The 19,919-nt window shown below is 30.1% G+C and overlaps 1 protein-coding gene across 5 annotated transcripts in view; it reads right to left on the bottom strand.

The window, feature by feature from the left end:
* The window catches only part of LOC129616305 (histidine decarboxylase), an 89,480-nt gene extending 70,538 nt beyond the window's left edge, over positions 1 to 18,942 (bottom strand). For 2 of the 5 annotated variants that reach the window (XM_055531886.1, XM_055531888.1), the window contains exons 1-9: positions 18,903 to 18,942; positions 15,072 to 15,650; positions 14,910 to 15,019; positions 14,023 to 14,076; positions 13,780 to 13,955; positions 11,844 to 12,112; positions 11,533 to 11,784; positions 10,485 to 10,630; positions 2,827 to 2,953 (exon numbers count right to left, since the gene is read on the bottom strand). In XM_055531886.1, the coding sequence (XP_055387861.1) occupies positions 2,827 to 2,953; positions 10,485 to 10,630; positions 11,533 to 11,784; positions 11,844 to 12,112; positions 13,780 to 13,955; positions 14,023 to 14,076; positions 14,910 to 15,019; positions 15,072 to 15,650; positions 18,903 to 18,927 (1,738 nt within the window). In that variant the 5' untranslated portion in view covers positions 18,928 to 18,942. Of the gene's footprint in view, positions 1 to 2,826; positions 2,954 to 10,136; positions 10,283 to 10,484; positions 10,631 to 11,532; positions 11,785 to 11,843; positions 12,113 to 13,779; positions 13,956 to 14,022; positions 14,077 to 14,909; positions 15,020 to 15,071; positions 15,651 to 18,902 lie in introns of those variants that run through there. The other 3 variants (XM_055531887.1, XM_055531890.1, XM_055531891.1) reach the window with 3 other exon arrangements.
* Positions 18,943 to 19,919: the final 977 nt, after the last annotated feature.

Here is a 19,919-nt window from a genome sequence, read left to right on the forward strand (position 1 = left end):
CCACCACTCTAAAGCAGATCTGCTTGCGCCCCTTTTCCGCTGAGAATACAAGCCGTTTTATAGCGACAGCAGCGGAAAAGTTGGGTAATGCATACTTATTAAAAGTGTCTTAAATGACTTTCTATTACCTCTTTACAGCAATGAAGTCTTGCAGCAGGTGGCATCATATCTCGGTGGACGTTAGTATACCTGCCCTTCGACCAGGTGCTGCTCCGCCAAAATATTTGAAGGACAGAAGTCAATTCAGCAGAGCAAAGATATGAAGATATCTACGAAGATAAATACGAGGATATTCACAGCAAATGCAAGCGTCTGCTGAGAAGTGGGCAACCAAAGAGGAATTCTTTGGGCCATCCGCAGCTTTCAGCCTTTCAAGTCGGCGAGTGCGGTGATATAGGGCCGAGGTCATCCTGCCCTGGCCGAAGATTTTCTACGGATGGTGTATAGACCTAACCCATATTCCAAAATCATGGAATGTTGCTAGGTCGTCTTCATTCCTATGACTGGGAGAAGCTCTTACAGCTGCCCTAAAGGTTTGTGAATAATTAGTTTAACATCGTTTCTACTAAAAATATTGGAAAAATTGGCAGACGCATACATAAGGAGCAACCTTAACCCGGGATGGGTTTCTCCAGCATAACATGCGTACCGGAAGGGTAGCGGAACATGCGTATCGAACGTCCCCTAAAAGGTCCCTTAAATGCAAGTAATACACACTGGCTGCCTTCCTTGATATGGAAGGCGCTTTCAATATTGTCGAGTCGCAGCCGATCACTCGGGCTCTGTGGCAGTTCACAATTCATAGCTCCCTGACTGCCTTGATAGGAAACATGCTGTCAGAAGGCTGGTCATGCATTAAGCTTTGTAACCTGCCAGCGGGTGTGCTTTCCTCGCTTCAATGGAACCTGGGAATCAGTCGGTTACTGGTGCACTATGAGGGGGAGGGCTATAAGGTTGTCGCCTACGCAGATTATTTTGTGGTGGCCGTATCTGAATGGGCTGGTGCAGAGCGCCCTTAACCTCGTTTCGAACTGGGCGGCCGGTTGTGGGCTAACTATTAAATATCAGAAGACGGATTTAGTTATTTTCAGTAGGAGATATAAGATTCCTTGCCTAATTTTTCTGAAACTCGGCGAAATCCGCCTATCATTGAGCGGGAAGACTGGGTTGTTGGGGTTGGTTTTGGATTCAAAACCGAACTGGTCGTGCAAGAAAGCCATCGGGTGGAGGTAGGGCCTGAAATCAAACATGGTTCATTGGCTATCTAGTTCTAGTGTGGCAACACAGTGGTTTTGTAGCCCAATAGGGAACGAGCTGGGGACAATTTATTCGGTTCCTCCTGTGCTTTCATTCGTGAAGAACTTTGGGGCCTCGATCCACCCGAGGCAAAGCTGGCGGAATGCAATTGTTGACGGAAAGGTAGCCGCGAACGTTTACCCTCAGCAAGAGAGTATTAGGAGTTGAGGTCTCTTTCTGCTTGCCAGCCCAATAAAATGTTTTGAAGATCGTCCAAATTGCAAACACAAGCAGAGGTGCTTGCCATTTTGTGGCCTAGTAAATTTATTTTCATAAGTTTGCGACTGCAATGTGGTCTTATTAACAACTAAGTATTCGCACGTTAATTTCCAACAATTATTTTTAGTTGATCGTTGTTCATCATGCTATTCTGTCTACTATCATACTATCAGTTTTACTAGTGGAAAAATACTTCTATACTTAAGAAAAATTCAAGCATCAAACCTTTACTCGTATTTTTCTTTGGTATAACGACTATATTTTTAAAAAGACGACCTCGTTTTACGGGAAACGAAAAATTATTTTCATAATTAAACTTTCTTATAGATGTGGAAACTTATTTATAATTGTGGAAGATGCTATAACGCATCTCGAAAAAAAAACAATAGCCCGCATTTTTGAGATAATTAGGAGATAATTGAGATTGTTTTTTGAAAATTTTTTTTTTCTTTTAGCCCAACTCGAAAATGGTAATTTTGAAACCAATCGTACGCATACCATTAAGTTGATACAACATTTAGAAATTTAATTAAGATGACGAGGCAAACCTATATGATCGATCGGAGAAATGTAATCAATCATATTAGTAACGAATACATTTAAGACTATGTAAGGAAGTTTTGAACCTTTCGAACCAGAAGTCGGATGTACATGATTTGAAAAATGTATTCGCCGATTTTAATACATCAATTTGCGAAAAAATAAATGGAAAATAAAGCCGCTCGAGTTTGCCTAAAAAGTAAGGTTCAAAGAAATTATACCACCTTTTGGAACTTTTTTAATCTTTTTATGAATTCTTAGCTTAGGATGGGGGAGTACTTTTTTTGAGTTAAACCGATAGGAACTATGATTCCTATCGATATTAGAGCTTATTAAATAAAAGCATATTGAAGTTCTTTACTAAAATCCCGCGATACGTTTTTTTGAATCATATATTCCAAATAAAGTTTAAATTTAAACAGCATTTGTTTACAGTACCAATTGACAGTATTCAAATGTAAAAAAAAAATCAGAAATTCTACTCACTTATCCACAAGTAAGTAATTTTGATGCAATAAATATCACATGTAATAATCGAAACTATAAAACACCAACGACACAAGAAAAAATCCTAATACGTATCTATCACATTCTGACAATCCCATGATATATGACAAAAATAATACTAGTTAATACTAGGTGCATGATGTAGCAATATGAAAGATTACAATTTAACATACAATAGAATGTATTTTCTATATACATATATTTTCATGTTATGGAAAGTGCTGATTGGAAGTAATGTGTATAATATAAAATTAAAAAAATTACCTGACATCAAAATTCCACGAACTCGACGCCGCATTGATGGAGAATCTTGATGCTGAAAATTAGTGAAATTTGTTGGGCGTTTTATTAATGGGCGTAAAGGTGGTAGCTTTGTGTGTAATGTTGGATTCTGAACGCCAATAATTAAAATTAAAAAATAAAACGAGTAACATTGAAACAGTACTTAAATTAAACAAAAAAGAAAGAAATATTAAATAGATAATCTATTTTGAATGTCAAACCTCACACTTGCAGTCTATATGTGCTGTTTAGAAAAAAAAATATAAAAATTGCAGTTCCATTGTGATTGCCACTCATTTCAAATTTTCAATGCCAATGTGATTCCTATTTTTCATGTTTAGCGAGGATTTTTCATATATAATGTATTATATTATTTTCAACATGATATTTCACTTTTATCTCACAATACTCATGAGACCAAGCTAGAAATGAATAAAACAAAAATAACAGTAGCAAGAACAGCGCTATTCCATTCTAGCGATATTGGAATGGAGAGGGATCTTGATGTCGGTACGCTTCCTGAACAATCACCTATTGATTTATTGTCCGAGAGGGTTGACAAAAATGGAAAAAATCTGCTGCTAGGGTCGCCGCAAAGGCTGAGTTCTACAATCATTGAGGTCGAGCAGACAATCACTTTCGGAAGTAAGTGATTATCTGATCGAATTGGAGCGATGATGCTGTAACGAGAGAAGATGTGTGGGTCATTATATTAAAAGCTCAAGAAGCTTAAGACGTTTAGCGCCAGTTATTAGGGCGCTCTAAAAATTTTCAGAATGTAATGAGATGTTGAACAAACAGAATGTTTGTCGACATAATTAATTTTTAATTTTAAAAAACATAAGTTAAATTTGTTAATGGGTAAAAAGTATGTAATTGGACTAAAATGATCTATTTGCGTCAGATCGGCATATAAAGCTGTATGAAGATAATCTTATAATATTATTCTATATTATATTGATTAACCCATCTCATAATTGAATTATTAACAATTCCGTAACACTTTTTTTAAACATGACTTTTGCGACAAGTACAAAACTAAGCTTTTCCAGCTGAAGCGCTTTTAGAAATAACATTTACGACATATAGCATCGTTAACTTTAATCAACTGGTTTTCTAAAATAATGAAACTTTTTCGACCCAAAGGAACTTTTCTCGACGAAACTTTATTTTATACAAATTATTTTTCATTGAATCATTTCAATTTTATTGAAACTATATTTACCAACCACATTGTATATAGTGAGGTAGTTTGTATAATAGCACCAAATTTTGGTTGGAACGCACTTTTTCAACTAAACTAGTTTTAGAGAGATGTCGGTATATTTTTCCGTATATAAAGAGAAATAATCAATTAATTTTTATAAAATTAAATATTTATATGGTGGTTAAATAAAACAAAAAGGTGTTAAAACAAAAAAAACTCTAAATTTTTTAGAAATATAAGGGATTGGAAACCAAGTCAGGGGTCGACTTTGCATTATTACCATATCTATGGAACGGATTGATGTAATTACTAAAAATTTAATGTTTGAGTTTTGGTTGTTATCGAAACTAACTGCCAATTTGAATTACTAACACGACGTGTAGTTGTTTAATTAATAAGTAATGTCCCTATTACACTAATAATATTAATTTAATGGAAACTCTTTCATACAAGTGCAGAACAGATGTTAAATAGAAAAATATGTTAAATAGATGTTAAATAGAATAAATGTTAAATAGAAATGAGTTAAAATTAGAAAAATTAAAAAAAAATTTCTCCTCGAACTGGACTCGAATCAGTAACTTACCGCTTTCTAGGCAAACGCTCTACCACCTTAGCTACAGAGGTATGAAGAAATTGCCGACGAAATGTTCTTCACATTGCTTTATACTTTAATCCACATGATTATTAAGTATTATTTACATTTAGATGCTACATGCATCTGCTATTTAAAGCACACAATCACAAGTCATTAAACTGTGTTTTGAGTAAAATCAATTTGAAAAAATCGCAAAATTGTAAAACTAATCAATAAGTGCAATGGGATTGGCCTCTTTAATTTCTGGATTTATGAACTACATTCTGGATTTGCATGATTTTTTGCCACAATAAAGATTATATTATTCTGATTTAATTCATCTATGAAATCCGAATTCTCAAAAAATGCACTTAGTGCTTTCTGCTTTTTAACCGACGATATATAAATAGGTGTTGTGCCTATTATTACGAACGACATACTCCTATATGCAATATTGATAAAAGCAAATGAGAAGTAGAATAAACGAAGTACTATACACACAAAAGTGACCGAATCAGTTGCCTTACCAATATAATATAGAATACAAATAAATGTATTGTATAAAACGAGAAATGAAGTATAAATGAAATCAAATACAAATAAAATTGAACAATATATTAAATAACCTATCGCTATATGCAATACAACGAAAATCGAACAAGAACTGACCAATTCTAATCCTACTAATATATTTGCTTGTGTGAAATATCAATATTACAGCTATTACATTCTGAGATATAGCCAAATAACTTTTGAAGTTGTACGACAGCTACCCGAACCAGTACCCCGATCATGTCCAATTTGAATAGGGTTCTGGCAGTTACTACAATAAATCATTTGTGAAAATTTGATGAACTTAGCTCAATTAGTTTTTGAGTTGAGACGCACGAACAGACAAAGCTAAATCAACTCAGAATTCGACGTTGATCAAAAACATACACTTGAGGCTATATCAAAGATCGTTATTTCTTAGCGTTACAAACGATAAGGCAAATTTAGTATACCCTTCGAGCATACGTTCGTACAGGGACAATAATCATTATAAGTTAACATACTAGTCCATTAAGGATTAAAATTAAGGTTAAAGTAAATTAAACAAAAGTTTAAGTAAATTAGAATATGATTTCAGCTTTTTTCGAGGATTAAAAATAAAGATAATTGCATTTATTTTTATTTAATAAATTTCTTTTATAAATAATAAATTTAAACTCAAATGGTTTAAAATTTTTATTTCTTCAAATTTAAGAAATTATTTATATTTTAAGTGTTTTATAATTTAACAGTTTTTTAAGCAAAAGTCTTAAATTTTCTCTGCGTTTTAAACCTTTTGGCTTATATAAGTAGAGGCATTTTATGATTCAAAATTTATTACTAATATTTACAAAACCCATCACATATTCTTTTCTTTAAAATTTACCATAAATACGAATAGCCATATAATTCAGTTTCTTCAAGCACAAACGACTTAAGACTGTTTTAGTAATTTCGAGATAAATGAATTTAACACTTCAAAATAAATTGTGTTAAAGGTGATTAAGTTTTTTGAACCAATTTTTTTTTTAACGAAAGTTAATTAAAAACAAAAAAGCGATTAACTCATAACCTGATGTAAAACAACCAATAGTAGTCTCATAATTATGGAAAATGTGAGATATGTGGTTATACCAAATTTATAAAAAGCACTTTGCCAAGTGTATCTCGACTTAGGCGATTTGTGAAAAATTACTTTTGTATTTTCGTCAAATTAAGTCGACTTAAGCTGTTGTTGCAAAACTGAATGTGGTTTTGGGTGACTTAAGTTATATTGAAAAAGAAAAAAAATATTTATATTATTTCTATGTATAACATATATGGAGATAACAAATGAATAAGCTTCAAGCAAAAATTATTCCTAAAAATTTAAAAACAGTTGCTTAATTAAGTTCAGTGATAATGGGTCAGTGAAGAAAAGTAGTTCGTTCAGAACGAATCACTGAAATGAGCGATATTACCCATGACTAGTGCCTATTACACTAATATATTGGATTACTAATACAACGTGTACGTGTTCAATTAATAAATAATGTGCTTATTACATTACTAATATTAATTTAATAGAAATTTCTTCATACAACTGCAGAACAAATGGATAACGTGATCAAAAGAACGAGTGATTGTGTGTTTCAAATAGTAGATTGCATGTAACATCTCAATGTAAACAACTTTCAGGTATGTTAGCTGAAAGCTAACTTCCTTAAAATTGAAAGGATGTGTTCAAAATGCAATATCATAATCTTCTGTAACACTTTCACTAAACTAGGCAATACACATAGCGGTCGGTTATGTGCTGATTACATCAGATGTTTTTAATAAAATTAAATCTCTGATAAAAAACGTTTGAATAAAGAAAAAAGGGTTCCATCAGCAAAGAAACCGTAAGATGTACTGCCTATAGTTTGGCGAAAGCACAACACAAAACTATGACAGTGTTTCTTAAACACTTTTTTCAAATTTTAAAGATGCTAATAAGCTTTTAGGTAACAAAGAAAGATGTAAATGAAATATATAAATTTTGCTCTTAGTAGAGGTTTGCCTTAAGCCATCCGAATTTTTTTGGAAAACTCGCCAATTACGAGTACTTTAGGTAGCAAACATAACTCAAATGTTAGACTTCAAGATTTTCGGTATTATGAAATATATAAAATCAGCCCTTGGTGAAAGTTTAGTTTCCGGACGCTAATATTTCTAATTTTGTTGTATTTTTTCATAAAAATTAGAAAGTATATTAAATAGGCAAACAAATCTAGTTTCCAAGGTCAAGTGACAATTTTTTGAGTTTCTATAATTACTAGGGCCCTTAAAATCTTAACATAGAAATGGTTTTATCTCTTATATGAAATGGCTATATCTCTTATACCAACAAGATTTTTTAACATCCAATAACTTAAATTAAAGCTTGAAAAAGTAACCAAAATTCCGTAAAAAAATTTCGAAGTTTCAAAAACTTCGTGCGAAATTACCGTGTTCAAAGAAAATAATAGAAGTAAAAATTTACCTTTTTCCCAAAGTTCGACTATTGGTATTCCAAAAGTGCATGAAATACAAAGTCAAGGAATATATTGCTTTCAAGCCTTGTACTAGCCCTTTCAAAAACTGCTTATTTAAAGCTTCTATCATTTTCTGCAACGAAGTTATAAGCAAAAATTCTTTAAAATCCCTGTGTCTCGGAAAACCGTTGAGATTTGACACTAATTTTTGATGCTCCAAACAAAATTTTACTCATTTTTGATGCCCTAAATGTATACTTTATGTAACTGATTACTGGATCACCCTGTACAATTTCTTATCAAAATATAATATATAATCAAAAATGTAATATCATATATAAATTTTCAGCCGAACTGGAGATACGCGCACGCACACACAGAGATCGACAAACAGACATCTGTCTAAAAATAGTTTATTTAGGATTCGGTACTATGGAAAAGTGAGTTTCCACCAACAATAAGCGAACTTGATGCCACCACATAATATTACTAATTGTATGTAATAATTGAAAAAAAAGTTTCAATTAAATAAAATTTTGTTTTATTTCATCTGAAAAAAGTATTAATATATTCGAAAAAGTTTCAAATAAGGTAGAAAAGGTGTAAATAAAATAAATATGCAATGCCTAATACATTTAAAGCAAAGGCCAAACCTTGTAGAGATATTGTTTATCTCATTTAATATAGAAACATAAAAACATGCGCTTTTTGCAAACAAATTGAGATAATTTTTAAATCGATAAAATTTTAATGTTAAGCTTCTAATAATAAAATTTCTTAATATGTAATGGCAAATGAAAACATATGGTAGTTGGAATGTATAAGTTAGCGTTACTTTATTCTTAAATTAAGTATGTTTAATTCTCATTATTACGTAGCAATATTTTCAAAACCTTACAGCTTTTGTCACCCGTAAATGCATTAACACAATGTTTTGTTTTACGCCATATTTCTTTATATGGCATATTCTTAATTTTAAACGATGAACAAAAGCGTTTCTTTTTTTTTAGTACAATTTGTACATAAATTATTTTTAAATTTGCATTATAGATACTGGATACCAAAGTGAAAGCATAAGAAATTCAATTAATAATCAGTGTACGCATTCTAAAAATTTAATAAAAAAAGGTACGTGTATTTGTTTAGAATTAAATATTTTTTTGCATTATGATTGGATTTGATATTGCATCTATTTAAATAATGTCAAAAACGTAAAAATAATTTGAAATACTTATAATTTTGTTTTTGACGTTAAAAAAATACGTAAATAAATAAGAAGAAAAATTCATTTAGTACTACAACGAAATGCAGTAGTCGCTTAGAAATTTCTTTGATTCGGTGGCGGTATGCAAATCAAAAATCAGGGTCTTATTAAATTCGACGCGAATATTAAATTATTTCAGATGGAATTTGGTGTTAACAAAGCTTTTTTTGGCAGCTTCGTTTCTTTTATTGGAGATTGTCATTTTGTATAACTTATATATACATACATATGTATGAAGTATTTTGTAAAACGATGTTTATGTATCAACTTTTTAAGCTATGTCTTCTGTTGAAGAAAAACAAAAATTTAGAAACAGTTTGATTAATTTTATTTGTGAATGCGAAATTTTTGTTAAAGTTAAAGAAAGAGCCACATTTCCTGATTTAGATTAGAAACACATATTTAAAATGTTTGAATTTCCCAAAAATTCTTGTCGGTCTTTATACAATATGTTTATTCCGTTGAATGCTTGTGAACCGAAAAAGAAATAAGACCAAAAGCTTTCGAATATAAAGTTGGTAGCTGCATTTAAGGAAATAATTAAAACTACGTTATACGTAACTTACATGATAAAACTACATGTAACTTATTTGTGAAAAATTCACAATGAAAGCCGTATATATTGGAAAAAATTTCTCCAGAAAAGGTCTTGTATAAATGTTATCATAATCAAAAAATATCTAATGGAAATTTCTTCAAACAACTGCTAAACAAATAGATAAAATAATCAAAGAAACGAGTCAAGGCAGAAAAATTAGAAAAATTTTCTCCTCAAACTAGACTCGAACTAGGGGCCTGTCGCCTTCTAGGCGGACGTTGTATCAACTGAGCTACAGAAGTCTACCAAATTTTTCTGTATTCCAACTTCTTTTACTACATTTAAATTTTTAAGGTAAAACATTCTAAAACTTTACAAAGAAGCTGAAGATAAATAAATTAAAGAATATTTTAAAATATTTGGTTCTTGTTGAAATTAATTCATCGAGTTTTTTACTAAGCTCAAAATAAAGCAAGAAAGCACAATATAATTACTGAATTTATGACAACCATCGGTACTTGTTTGCAGTTTGTAGTTCTGGGACCGAACGATCGAGTCCGAAAATTATCAATTAATTTAAATTAAATTAAAAAAATTTTGAATCAAATTATTACTTATTTGAATTAAATTAATACTATTAAAAGGTTTATAAATTAACAATACAGTACAATACAAGCTAATAAATAAATATATATTTATTAAGTTTCTGCTATCTGTAACTATTATTCAATTTTAGCAAAATAACTTAATTCAAGCAGCTGCTTTAGCGGAAGTATTTCAAAGCATATGAAATTAATTTTTCCACCCATTTAAAGAAAAATAAACCCTAAAAATAAAAGAAACCCAAATTAAATTAATATTTTCTTACATAAATTTTAAAACAAGATTACTTCCAAATAAAATTAAACAATCATAAATGCCATAAACATTAAATTTCTTTTTATAAATTATAAAAATTGAATTAGATGAAGACATTTATATAATTTGGAATGCAAAATTTAAAAAAAATATAAATTAAATTTACTTACAGCAATTCTTACTCCAGCATAAGTTTTAGCTAAGAATTCATCAGCGTCAAATATTGCGGCAAAAGAGCCATTTACTACCTTTGGCGACATTGGTGAATTAGAAAGTAATAAGCTTGAGCCAAATGCTTCGCTTTTTTCTTTTGTGTCTATAAATACGAAGCAACAATTATAGTAAATACAAAGTTATTTGCATTGAAGATTAATTAAAATTTTGCAGAAAATATAATTTATATAAATGGGTAGACAAATGCTTTATGACTGGTATCGGAAATATTTTGCAATTTTCAAATTTTGTTTGGAAAATTTTTATACTGAAATATTCAACTTTTACATTGATATGTTTGAAGTTCTTCAATTTCAATGTCTATCTATTATTTATATCTATTATTTATATCTATATATATATATATATATGTATATACCATCTATAATATTTATATGTATGTATGTGTATCATTTTTTAAGTAAATAATTAGGAATAATCTTACTTCTTCGACTGTACTCCCGCGAATTTCGGTTCAGACATTGAACTAATGCTAAGTTTACAGAATTAACAAGAAGAAATTTCGCGACTATGAAAGTTCAAAAAAGTCTCAGTTTGCCAGATTAGCAGGTAAGTTTCAGGGCTCGAAAATTTGGCACATTGCGAATCGAATCGGTCTTTCCTTCTAGTTGCCTTTATTATTTATTATGTTGCTCATTTTGAGATTAAATTATGAATAAATTATCTTCAAGTGATTCTTCGTATTCTACATAATATTTTTGTTCAGCACCGGATTTGAATTCGATTCAGCTGAGCTGAGCGAGAAATATATATATGTATATCTTTATACATCCATACAGAAATAGCTGCAGTAAACGTATGAAAAAGTTACTTTCGGATTTATGTTTTTTATGCGTCAAAACGTTCTATTTTACCGTGTCTTGGATTTTGTACTTTTATAACGCATGTTTGTTATATTCATAAATCATTTATTCTTGAATTGTTATTCGAGAATATTTAAATTTTAGTTTAAATTAAACAAACTGGATCAATATGGTCAATTACCTTTTAAAAACACTTTTATACGATCAATTTTGACATTCATTTCTTCTAGTAATTCTGATGTGACTACTCTAATTTCATTCCAATCCTCTAATATGTCTTCAATTGTTGTTTGAGTTGATGTTACTGTAAATCTAATTACGTATTTACCCTTCAATGATGCTGGAACACAATGTAATCTTCCACGATGATTCAAGCGTTTTAGTAATTTTTCTGTGAGTTCATTTTCGCCTTTTATGCGAAATACTACCATTCCTACATTTATCAGCAAAAAAAATGCAATTTATTAATATTTTCTTAAAAAAATGACATACCCAGATGTCGTGTTGCTGGGATTTCAAACCGATGATCTGCTAAAACTAATGCTTCAAATTTTTGTGCCAGTCGTACCCCCTCTCTGATATGTTTTTGTAGGCCTCGAATTCCAAAATATCGTAAAACAAACCAAAGTTTAAGTGATCGAAATCTTTTACTTAAAGGAATTTGCCAATGCATGTAATCTATTGCTAGTCCGGAATTTTCATGTTGCAAGTACAGAGGCTCGACGTTAAAAGTTCTATGAACTGCAGTGCTGTCCTTGACCCTAATATAAGGAAAGTTTACTAAAATACATTTTAGGAAACGTTATACGTGAGAGTGTTTTACTTTTTAGTATGGCTTTTACAAAACAACTCAACCCTTAAGTTCCATCAGTGGTCACACTGACAAACACAAATTTTTAAAATCACTTTTTTTTTTTTGGGGAAGTGAAACATTTTTGCTTTTGTAAATAGTTTGCTCTTAATGAAATTAAGTTTTCTAATAGAAAACTTCGATTCAGCTCAGAATTTTTAATCAGAAAACTTAATTTCATTAAGTTCGGAAAGCTGAATTTCACTTTTTACTCAAACGCGATTGTAAAATTTAAAAAAACGGTCAGACGGACAAGTTAACCTATTGCATGTCCTCTTTATGTATGGTTAATAATTATTCTTTTTTCAGAAAAAAACGAGATTTAGATTCAACTATATTCAACACCTTTTCTTGAAACTTTTAATTTTTTGTTTCTATTAAATTTTTAAATGCATGTTATGTATATGTATATTATTTTATTGGAATAGATTTTTAATTAGTTTAAAATATCTGAAAACCTATTTTTTTTTTGTTGATTATCATTATACCAAAATAAATAAAATAAAATGGCGCTTTAAGTTTACATTTAAGTCTTATACATTTTGAACATTATATTCGTGAATATCATACATTGGATAATTATATTTAAGCTCGGAATCCGAAATTTAGCAAAAAATTGAAAATTACGCATAAATTCATCTTTTAATTTTGAAAATTAGCCAAATTTAACTCATTTAGTTTTGAGTTATCGCTGGGACGGACAGACAGATGGATAGACGGGCATGCGAAAGGACATGATTAAATAGAACCAGAATTCGACTCTGATCAAAAACATGCAGTTGCGCCAATATGTCAGACTATTATTTAAGTTATAAGCAGAGTAGCAAATTTATAATACTCTTTGAAATGAATAAAAGAATTAAAAAGTTTAAATTTTGAAACTTAAAATGATAATTGAACAAAACACCATGCAGGAAAATTAAATTTAAAGCAATTATACTTTGGCTTTTTCGAAACTTAAATTTTTTTTTTTACTTTTTCTAGCAACCTTTCCGAAGATTTTTCCCAATCTGTGTTAATATTAAAAGTGCTTTAAAGATAATATTGATGATGAATATTTCATTCAAGAAAAACTCCTTTGAGTTTTGTACATTTCTAATCCTTCAGCAACTATTGAAACAGTTTACGTAGCTGAAGTAGAACCTTTTGTTAATGTGCACTATATTTTAGTTATTGTGCAAGATGTTCCGCATAGGGTGGTAAGTAATTTCAAGGATGATTTTTTGATAAATTTTTAAAAAAATTGTATGGATGGGGGCAGATATACTCGTTCTTAAGCTACTGCCTGCTGTAGTCTTGTTGGGAGCTTGTGTTACAGGTAATTGATTGCTGTTTATTTGCGTTCAATTAATTCGATTTGAATTGCAATTTCCAAGATAAAACTGTCTGTGTTTTTGTTTGCAAAATTTTTACGTTTTATAAAAATAGACATAGCTAGAGTTCCATATTATCTATGAAATGTAAAACCAAGTTTTTAATTTAATTTGCAGAAAAATCCTAATAGCTTAAACAAACATTGTGAACACTTATTTACCAGAAATTTCAAAATGTAGCTTTGAAATTTTAAATTCCACTTACCACATTGCAGTGCAGTCAAAGTGAACCATCAACCATTTCGATGGATTAAATGCTATAGAGTTTGCTCTTTCAATACCCTTTAACCATACGCGATATTCAGGGCAAATTAATGCGCTTCCTGCATATGCGGCATCTATATGTAACCACAAACCGAATTCACGACAAACTTCTCCAATCTATAGAAATAGTTAATATAGTAAGATTACAAAATAAATATTAAAATAAATGAATATGTTAAATGACCTCATCCAAATTATCAAAAGCACATGCTCCAGTTGTTCCTAATGTACAACAAACCTTAAAAATACAACAAATTTTAAGTAATTTTAATTATAATAAGTTTTGTCATATATCAATATAAGGTTTTATCATAAATCAATGTTCATATAACATATCAAAAAACAAGAGTAGTAAGTATTGAATAGAACTTCACAAATATGAATATCAATAAACACACGCGTCAGTTTTAGTATCATGTAACAAAACTATTTTTGATTCAAAGTATGTACATCTTAATTGACAGTGTACATATGTATATAAACAATCATTTACTAAAAGTGTTTGTAACACAATTTTGAAAATTTGTTGTAAAAGAGCAATGAACATTAAAATGTTTTTGGTTTATGTTACTTATATAAGGAGTTTTTATTTTAAATTAAATCATTTGAACACTAAATTCTTCCAACATTATTATTGCAGAACTTTGTGAAACATTAAATTTTGCAACGAATTGCAAGATATTCAATTTTGGATCTCTTTAAAAAATATTCGTTCTAATATTATTCTATATAAGATACATGTTTACAATTTTTTATGCGCATAGTCAAAGATATAATATAAAAAATTACTTTTCGTCTTGATGAAAAACTATTTTTATCATTAAAATTCATTTAAGGAGCTTTCAATGAATTTCCTTTTTGTGGCATCAAAAATTAATTGCTCCCAAAGGGACTCATTTTCCCCAATCTTTTTTTAAAACCAATTAATTTTGAGAAAAAAATTGAAATTCCAACCAAATAGAAATATATTGTATGAATTCCATTTTTGCATTTATAAACATACCAAAAATAATAACATATTTTGGAATCTCTAAGCAATAAAGATATCATAATTAATACTATTTAAATTACCCAGAAAGGTATTAAGCCTTGTTTAATATCGGTTTCTATTGCTTCCTTTAGTGGTGCTCCACGCATCAAAAGCTCTTCATTTGATTCAATATAACGCATCCTCACAAGACCTGGAATTGAAAATGATAAAATTTTAATAGAATTTTATGTTTTAATACATACCGATTAATGCAGCTTTCTCTACACTTGAATGTGCTTGGTCTGAACAATAAGCAACAAGTCTTGCGTTGATTTCTGCATCCTGATGTCCAGGAGTTTGCTCATGAAATTTCTTAATAGCCTGTGTGCGACCTGCTAGAAGGCAAACCAAAGTAGCTTCACTTGCTGTTGTTTGTATTACACCACCGCCCTTACTGCTACTGTTCAAATGAAGAAATTCGTCAGGTAAACCAATCATCTTTCCTAACCAATTCATTACAATTGTTTCTAACTCGGTACAAGCTGGTGAGCTTGCCCATGTAAAACCTAGGCAATTGATAGCATCAGCTAACATATCTCCTAACATCGATGGAAATGAGTTTAATGCTGGAAAATATGCGTGCATATGGGGACTTTGCCAATGAGTTACACCTGGCATTATAATACGTTCAATATCATTAAATATACTTTCCCACTTTTCGCCATCAACCGGTGCTGACTCTGGTAATAAATTGTGCATGTAACCAGGTTTGACATCGGGAAAGACTCGACGATCACGTATATTTTCAAGGTAGTCTGCAATGTAATCGACCATTTCTTTACCTGTGAAAGTAAATTTTTCAATATTGATAAATTAAGCAACTAATTGAAGGTTTAATATAATTATTATGATTATAATGATTATGATTGTGTTTTTAATAATAAACACAAAACAAAAATGAAAAAACTGAATATAAGTCAAAGTTTTGCTTCAACTCCCTGTAGTAATTGCATTTATGGACATATATATATACAGGGTGATTTAGAAAGGTATACAACAACATATACCATTGGTTAGAGGGTCGAAAATGGTTAAAACTTTTGTTCCGGAGTAGGTGCGAAATCTCAAGGATTTTCGAAATACAGGGATTCTAACGAATTTTCACGAAATTTCTAGTTATCTAAGCTTTTTTGATTATAACTTCCGTTCCGAAAAAGATAAGAGCTTCAAACAAACAGTTTCTGAAAGGCCTAGTTAAGGGTTTAAAATAAGCACCTTACTTGATTATGTATTTTGAGTACTTTCGGAAGACCAATCGTTCGAACTTTAGGAAAAATCAAATTTTTCCCTTTTTTTATTTTTTCAATTTTTTCTAACCAGGTAATTTCGAAATTTTTTGAAACTTTGAAATTTTTTTTACAGAATTTTGGTCACTTTCCCCAGCTTTAATTTAAGCCACTATGGGTTGAAAAATTTTTTATGGTACAGAAGATTTAGCACGAAAACCTTTTCTATTTCAGATTGTAAAGGCCCCAATAAAATCTAAAAAGCTAAAAGAATTCACTGTTTTTGATTTTATTGATTTTAAAAGCTGTATTTATCACCTATTATTGATTTTTAGCACTTTTCTAAAAAATTTTTGAAAAAAAGTGCTTATTAGTTTCACTCTGTCCGTCCGTCCGTCCGTCCGTCCGTCCGTCCGTCCGTCCGTCCGTCCGTCCGTCTGTCCGTGTGTCTGTTTACAAAACTTCTACACCCTTGAAAATAGAAAGCTGAAATTTTGTATGTACATAGATCTTTACTAGAAACATATTTCCGTAGAACAAAATTTTTACCTATCTCCCCCCCTCTAGAAGTTATACCCCCCCAAAACCCTAAAAATGGCTTTTTTTAACTATTTGTTGCAATGAAACCGTAAGCGTTTTTGAAATTTTGCAAACACATAAAGACAGCGGCTTGCCTGCCCTAGCGCGGTATACTATAGTTAAAATTTAGAAAAACAAAATGGCCGTTCAAATTTACCATTATCTAAAGTCCGTTTTTTCCAAATTTTTGATGTCGTTTTTCTTCTAGACCCCAGCCTGTAGAAACTTGAAATTTTAAGGGCTCTTAGACATTAACAAATAATTTATTTCGTTGGAAGAAAATTTTTTTCCATCTCTACCCCTTCTCAAGTTATCGCCTCTTGAAATTTGTAAAATTTGAATTTTTGACACCTTATATTTCCGAAACCGCAAGCTTTTTCAAATTTTTATAAACAGAAAAAGTTAACGGTAAATTCCATCACATTAAAAAATATAATTATTTTTCTTAACTCACACAATTAACCCTTAAAATCGAGCATTATGTTAACCCCTCTTTATAATAATTTTCGCTTTATTTAAAAGACTGCATAAATCGTTCATCCTAAATATATGCAATCCTAGGAAAAGCTTTGAATATGAATGAAAATAATTTTAATAGTGTGATAAGTATACATAGACTGTATTTAAAAGTACAATTTTGACTAGTTGAAGGGAAAAGTGCTACAATACAAACCATTGGTTTGGCCCAACTTTATTTATTGTAATATCACTCTAATAACATTCTTAAGGACTGTTATTTTGATAAAAATCTGAATTTCAACATTTTTATTGAAATACGTAATTTAGAAAAAATTCTCCATGGTTTTATTATTTTACAATTTTTTGCTACAAATACTCAATTGCTCAAGCTGTTCAGGGATTTCAGAAGGGAAATAAACTGAAGTTAATTAAATATAAAAAGTTGACCAAGAATTTAGCTCCCAGAAAGAGTGAATGAGATGACAACAGGTGGGCCTTTTAGAATTCCGGCAATCTTCGGTCACTTATTTTGCTCACAGCATCTCTAAAAAATTTATTTGTAGAGAAAAGTTCCGAAAAAAATTCAAAAAAAGTGTTTTTTCTCTATAATTTATTGTATTATAAAAATAATAAAATTTAGATTTTTTATCAAAATAACGGTTCTTAAAAGTGTTACCGGTTTTTTAGGAAGAAAGTGCATTAATAGTGCAATAGTAGATGATAAATATAGCCTTTAAAATCAATAAAAATCAAAAATAATGCTTAAAATTTTGACATAGAAAAAGTTTTCGTGCTATATCTTCTGTACCATAAAAAAATTTTCAACCCTTAGTCGCTTAAATTAAAGTACACAAAATACATAATCGAGGAAGGTGTTTATTTTAAGCCCTTTACTAGACCTTTCACGAATTGTTTGTTTGAAGCCGCTATATTTTATTCGGAATAAAATACTTTTATTTTTCGCTAATATATTTCGTGCGCTACATACGCACTTTGTCAAAGCTGATTTTCTTCCCCTATATTTTTCGGAACGGAAGTTATAATCAAAAAAGCTTAGATAACTAGAAATTTTATGAAAATTCGTTAAAATCTCTATATCTCGAAAACCCTTGAGATTTCGAACCTAGTTCGGAACAAAAGTTTTACCCATTTTCCACCCTCTAACCAATGGTATATGTTGTGGTATACCTTTCCGAAAAACCCTGTATATATATGGACATTTTTTATTTTATTTTAATTTTCATTCAGAATTTAATATTTTTTTGTAACAATATGATACAGTGTAATTTTAAATTTTGTATTAATTAAGTTTTTGAAATAATTATAAGTTAATAATAAATTGTTATATTATATATTATAGCATACTTTTATAAGACCTTAAATATTATAATCTTGAATACATATTGTAAATTTGAATAAAAAAATAAAAAAAAATAAAATATATATATATATATATATATATATATATATATATATATATATATATATATGTATGTCCATACAGGAGACGACTTCTTTAATTGGTTACAAACTTCATACCAAAATGAACATACCCTTCACGAAGGTACAGGGTATAAAAAACAAAAAGCGCTTGAAATATTATAAGAAACTTGCAAGAACTAAAACAACAAAATTTCGATGTGGTCAGCACATAACCGACCGCAATGTGTACTGTCTAGTTAAGTGAAAGTGTTACAGAATATTATAAAAATGTCTGTTAAATACTTCTTTCTAATTTTTAGGATAATAGTAAGCTTAAAGTTAACATACCTAGAAAAATGTAAATTTGGCTCATAGTAGAATTTCCCTTTGTGCTACCCGAATTCCCTGAAACGCTCACCAGTTAGTTTCGGTAACAACCAGAATTCAAATATCAAATTTCAAGAAATTCCATCAATTCGTTCCATAGATATGGTGAAAAATGTAAAATCCGCCCTCAGATCAGTTTTTGAGCCCTGATTCTTCCAAAAATTTTATATATTCATTGCTTTAGTAATTGCATTCTTTATATACGCAAAAATATATAATTGACCCGTAGTAAACGTCCAATTACTGATGCCTGATTTCTTCCAAAAGATTTTGCGGACGGTCGGGCGAAGCTCATATTTGAAATTTCAAGTAAATCGGTTGAATATTTTCTTTAAAATGGGCAAAAATGTAAAACAAGCCCGCTAAAAAATTTAGTTCCCGAGGCTTGATATATCCCAAAAGTCGATCAATCCGTGCCGTGGTCGAAATAAACTTACATATAAAATTTCATCAAAATCGGTTCAGCCGAACTTTAGATACACGCGTGCACACACAGTATATAACTTTTAAAGGGGGTATATAACATCAAATTTTTTTTTAGACAAGTGCTAAAACAAATAAACAATGTAAAAATTACATAAGTTTACTTAAACAATTCGAATAATATTCGAACAAAGTATATCAATAATCCAAGTGCAGAGGACTATGTATATACTGGTAAATAAAAACTTGAAAGAATGTCTAAAACTAAAAGTTTTCGCACGAAAGAATTGAAAACAATCTGATGTGATCAGAACGTTACTGAACGCAATGTAATATTGTCTAGATTATAAAAGTATTCCAGAAGATTATGAAAATGCGTTTTAGAAACTTCTTTACAATTTTACTTTAGAATTCGGCACTTAGGAGAGCTTAATTTTGTGCCCTTCGAATTATACGTAAACAACCAGAACTCAAATATTAAATTCCCAGGAATTCCATTAATTCATCCCGTAGATAAGGTAAGAAAATGTAAAATCGGTCCCCAGATAAGTTTCT

This window comes from Condylostylus longicornis, unplaced genomic scaffold (genome assembly GCF_029603195.1).
Source record: "Condylostylus longicornis isolate FDR11 unplaced genomic scaffold, ASM2960319v2 ptg000177l, whole genome shotgun sequence".
Taxonomy (NCBI): domain Eukaryota; kingdom Metazoa; phylum Arthropoda; class Insecta; order Diptera; family Dolichopodidae; genus Condylostylus; species Condylostylus longicornis.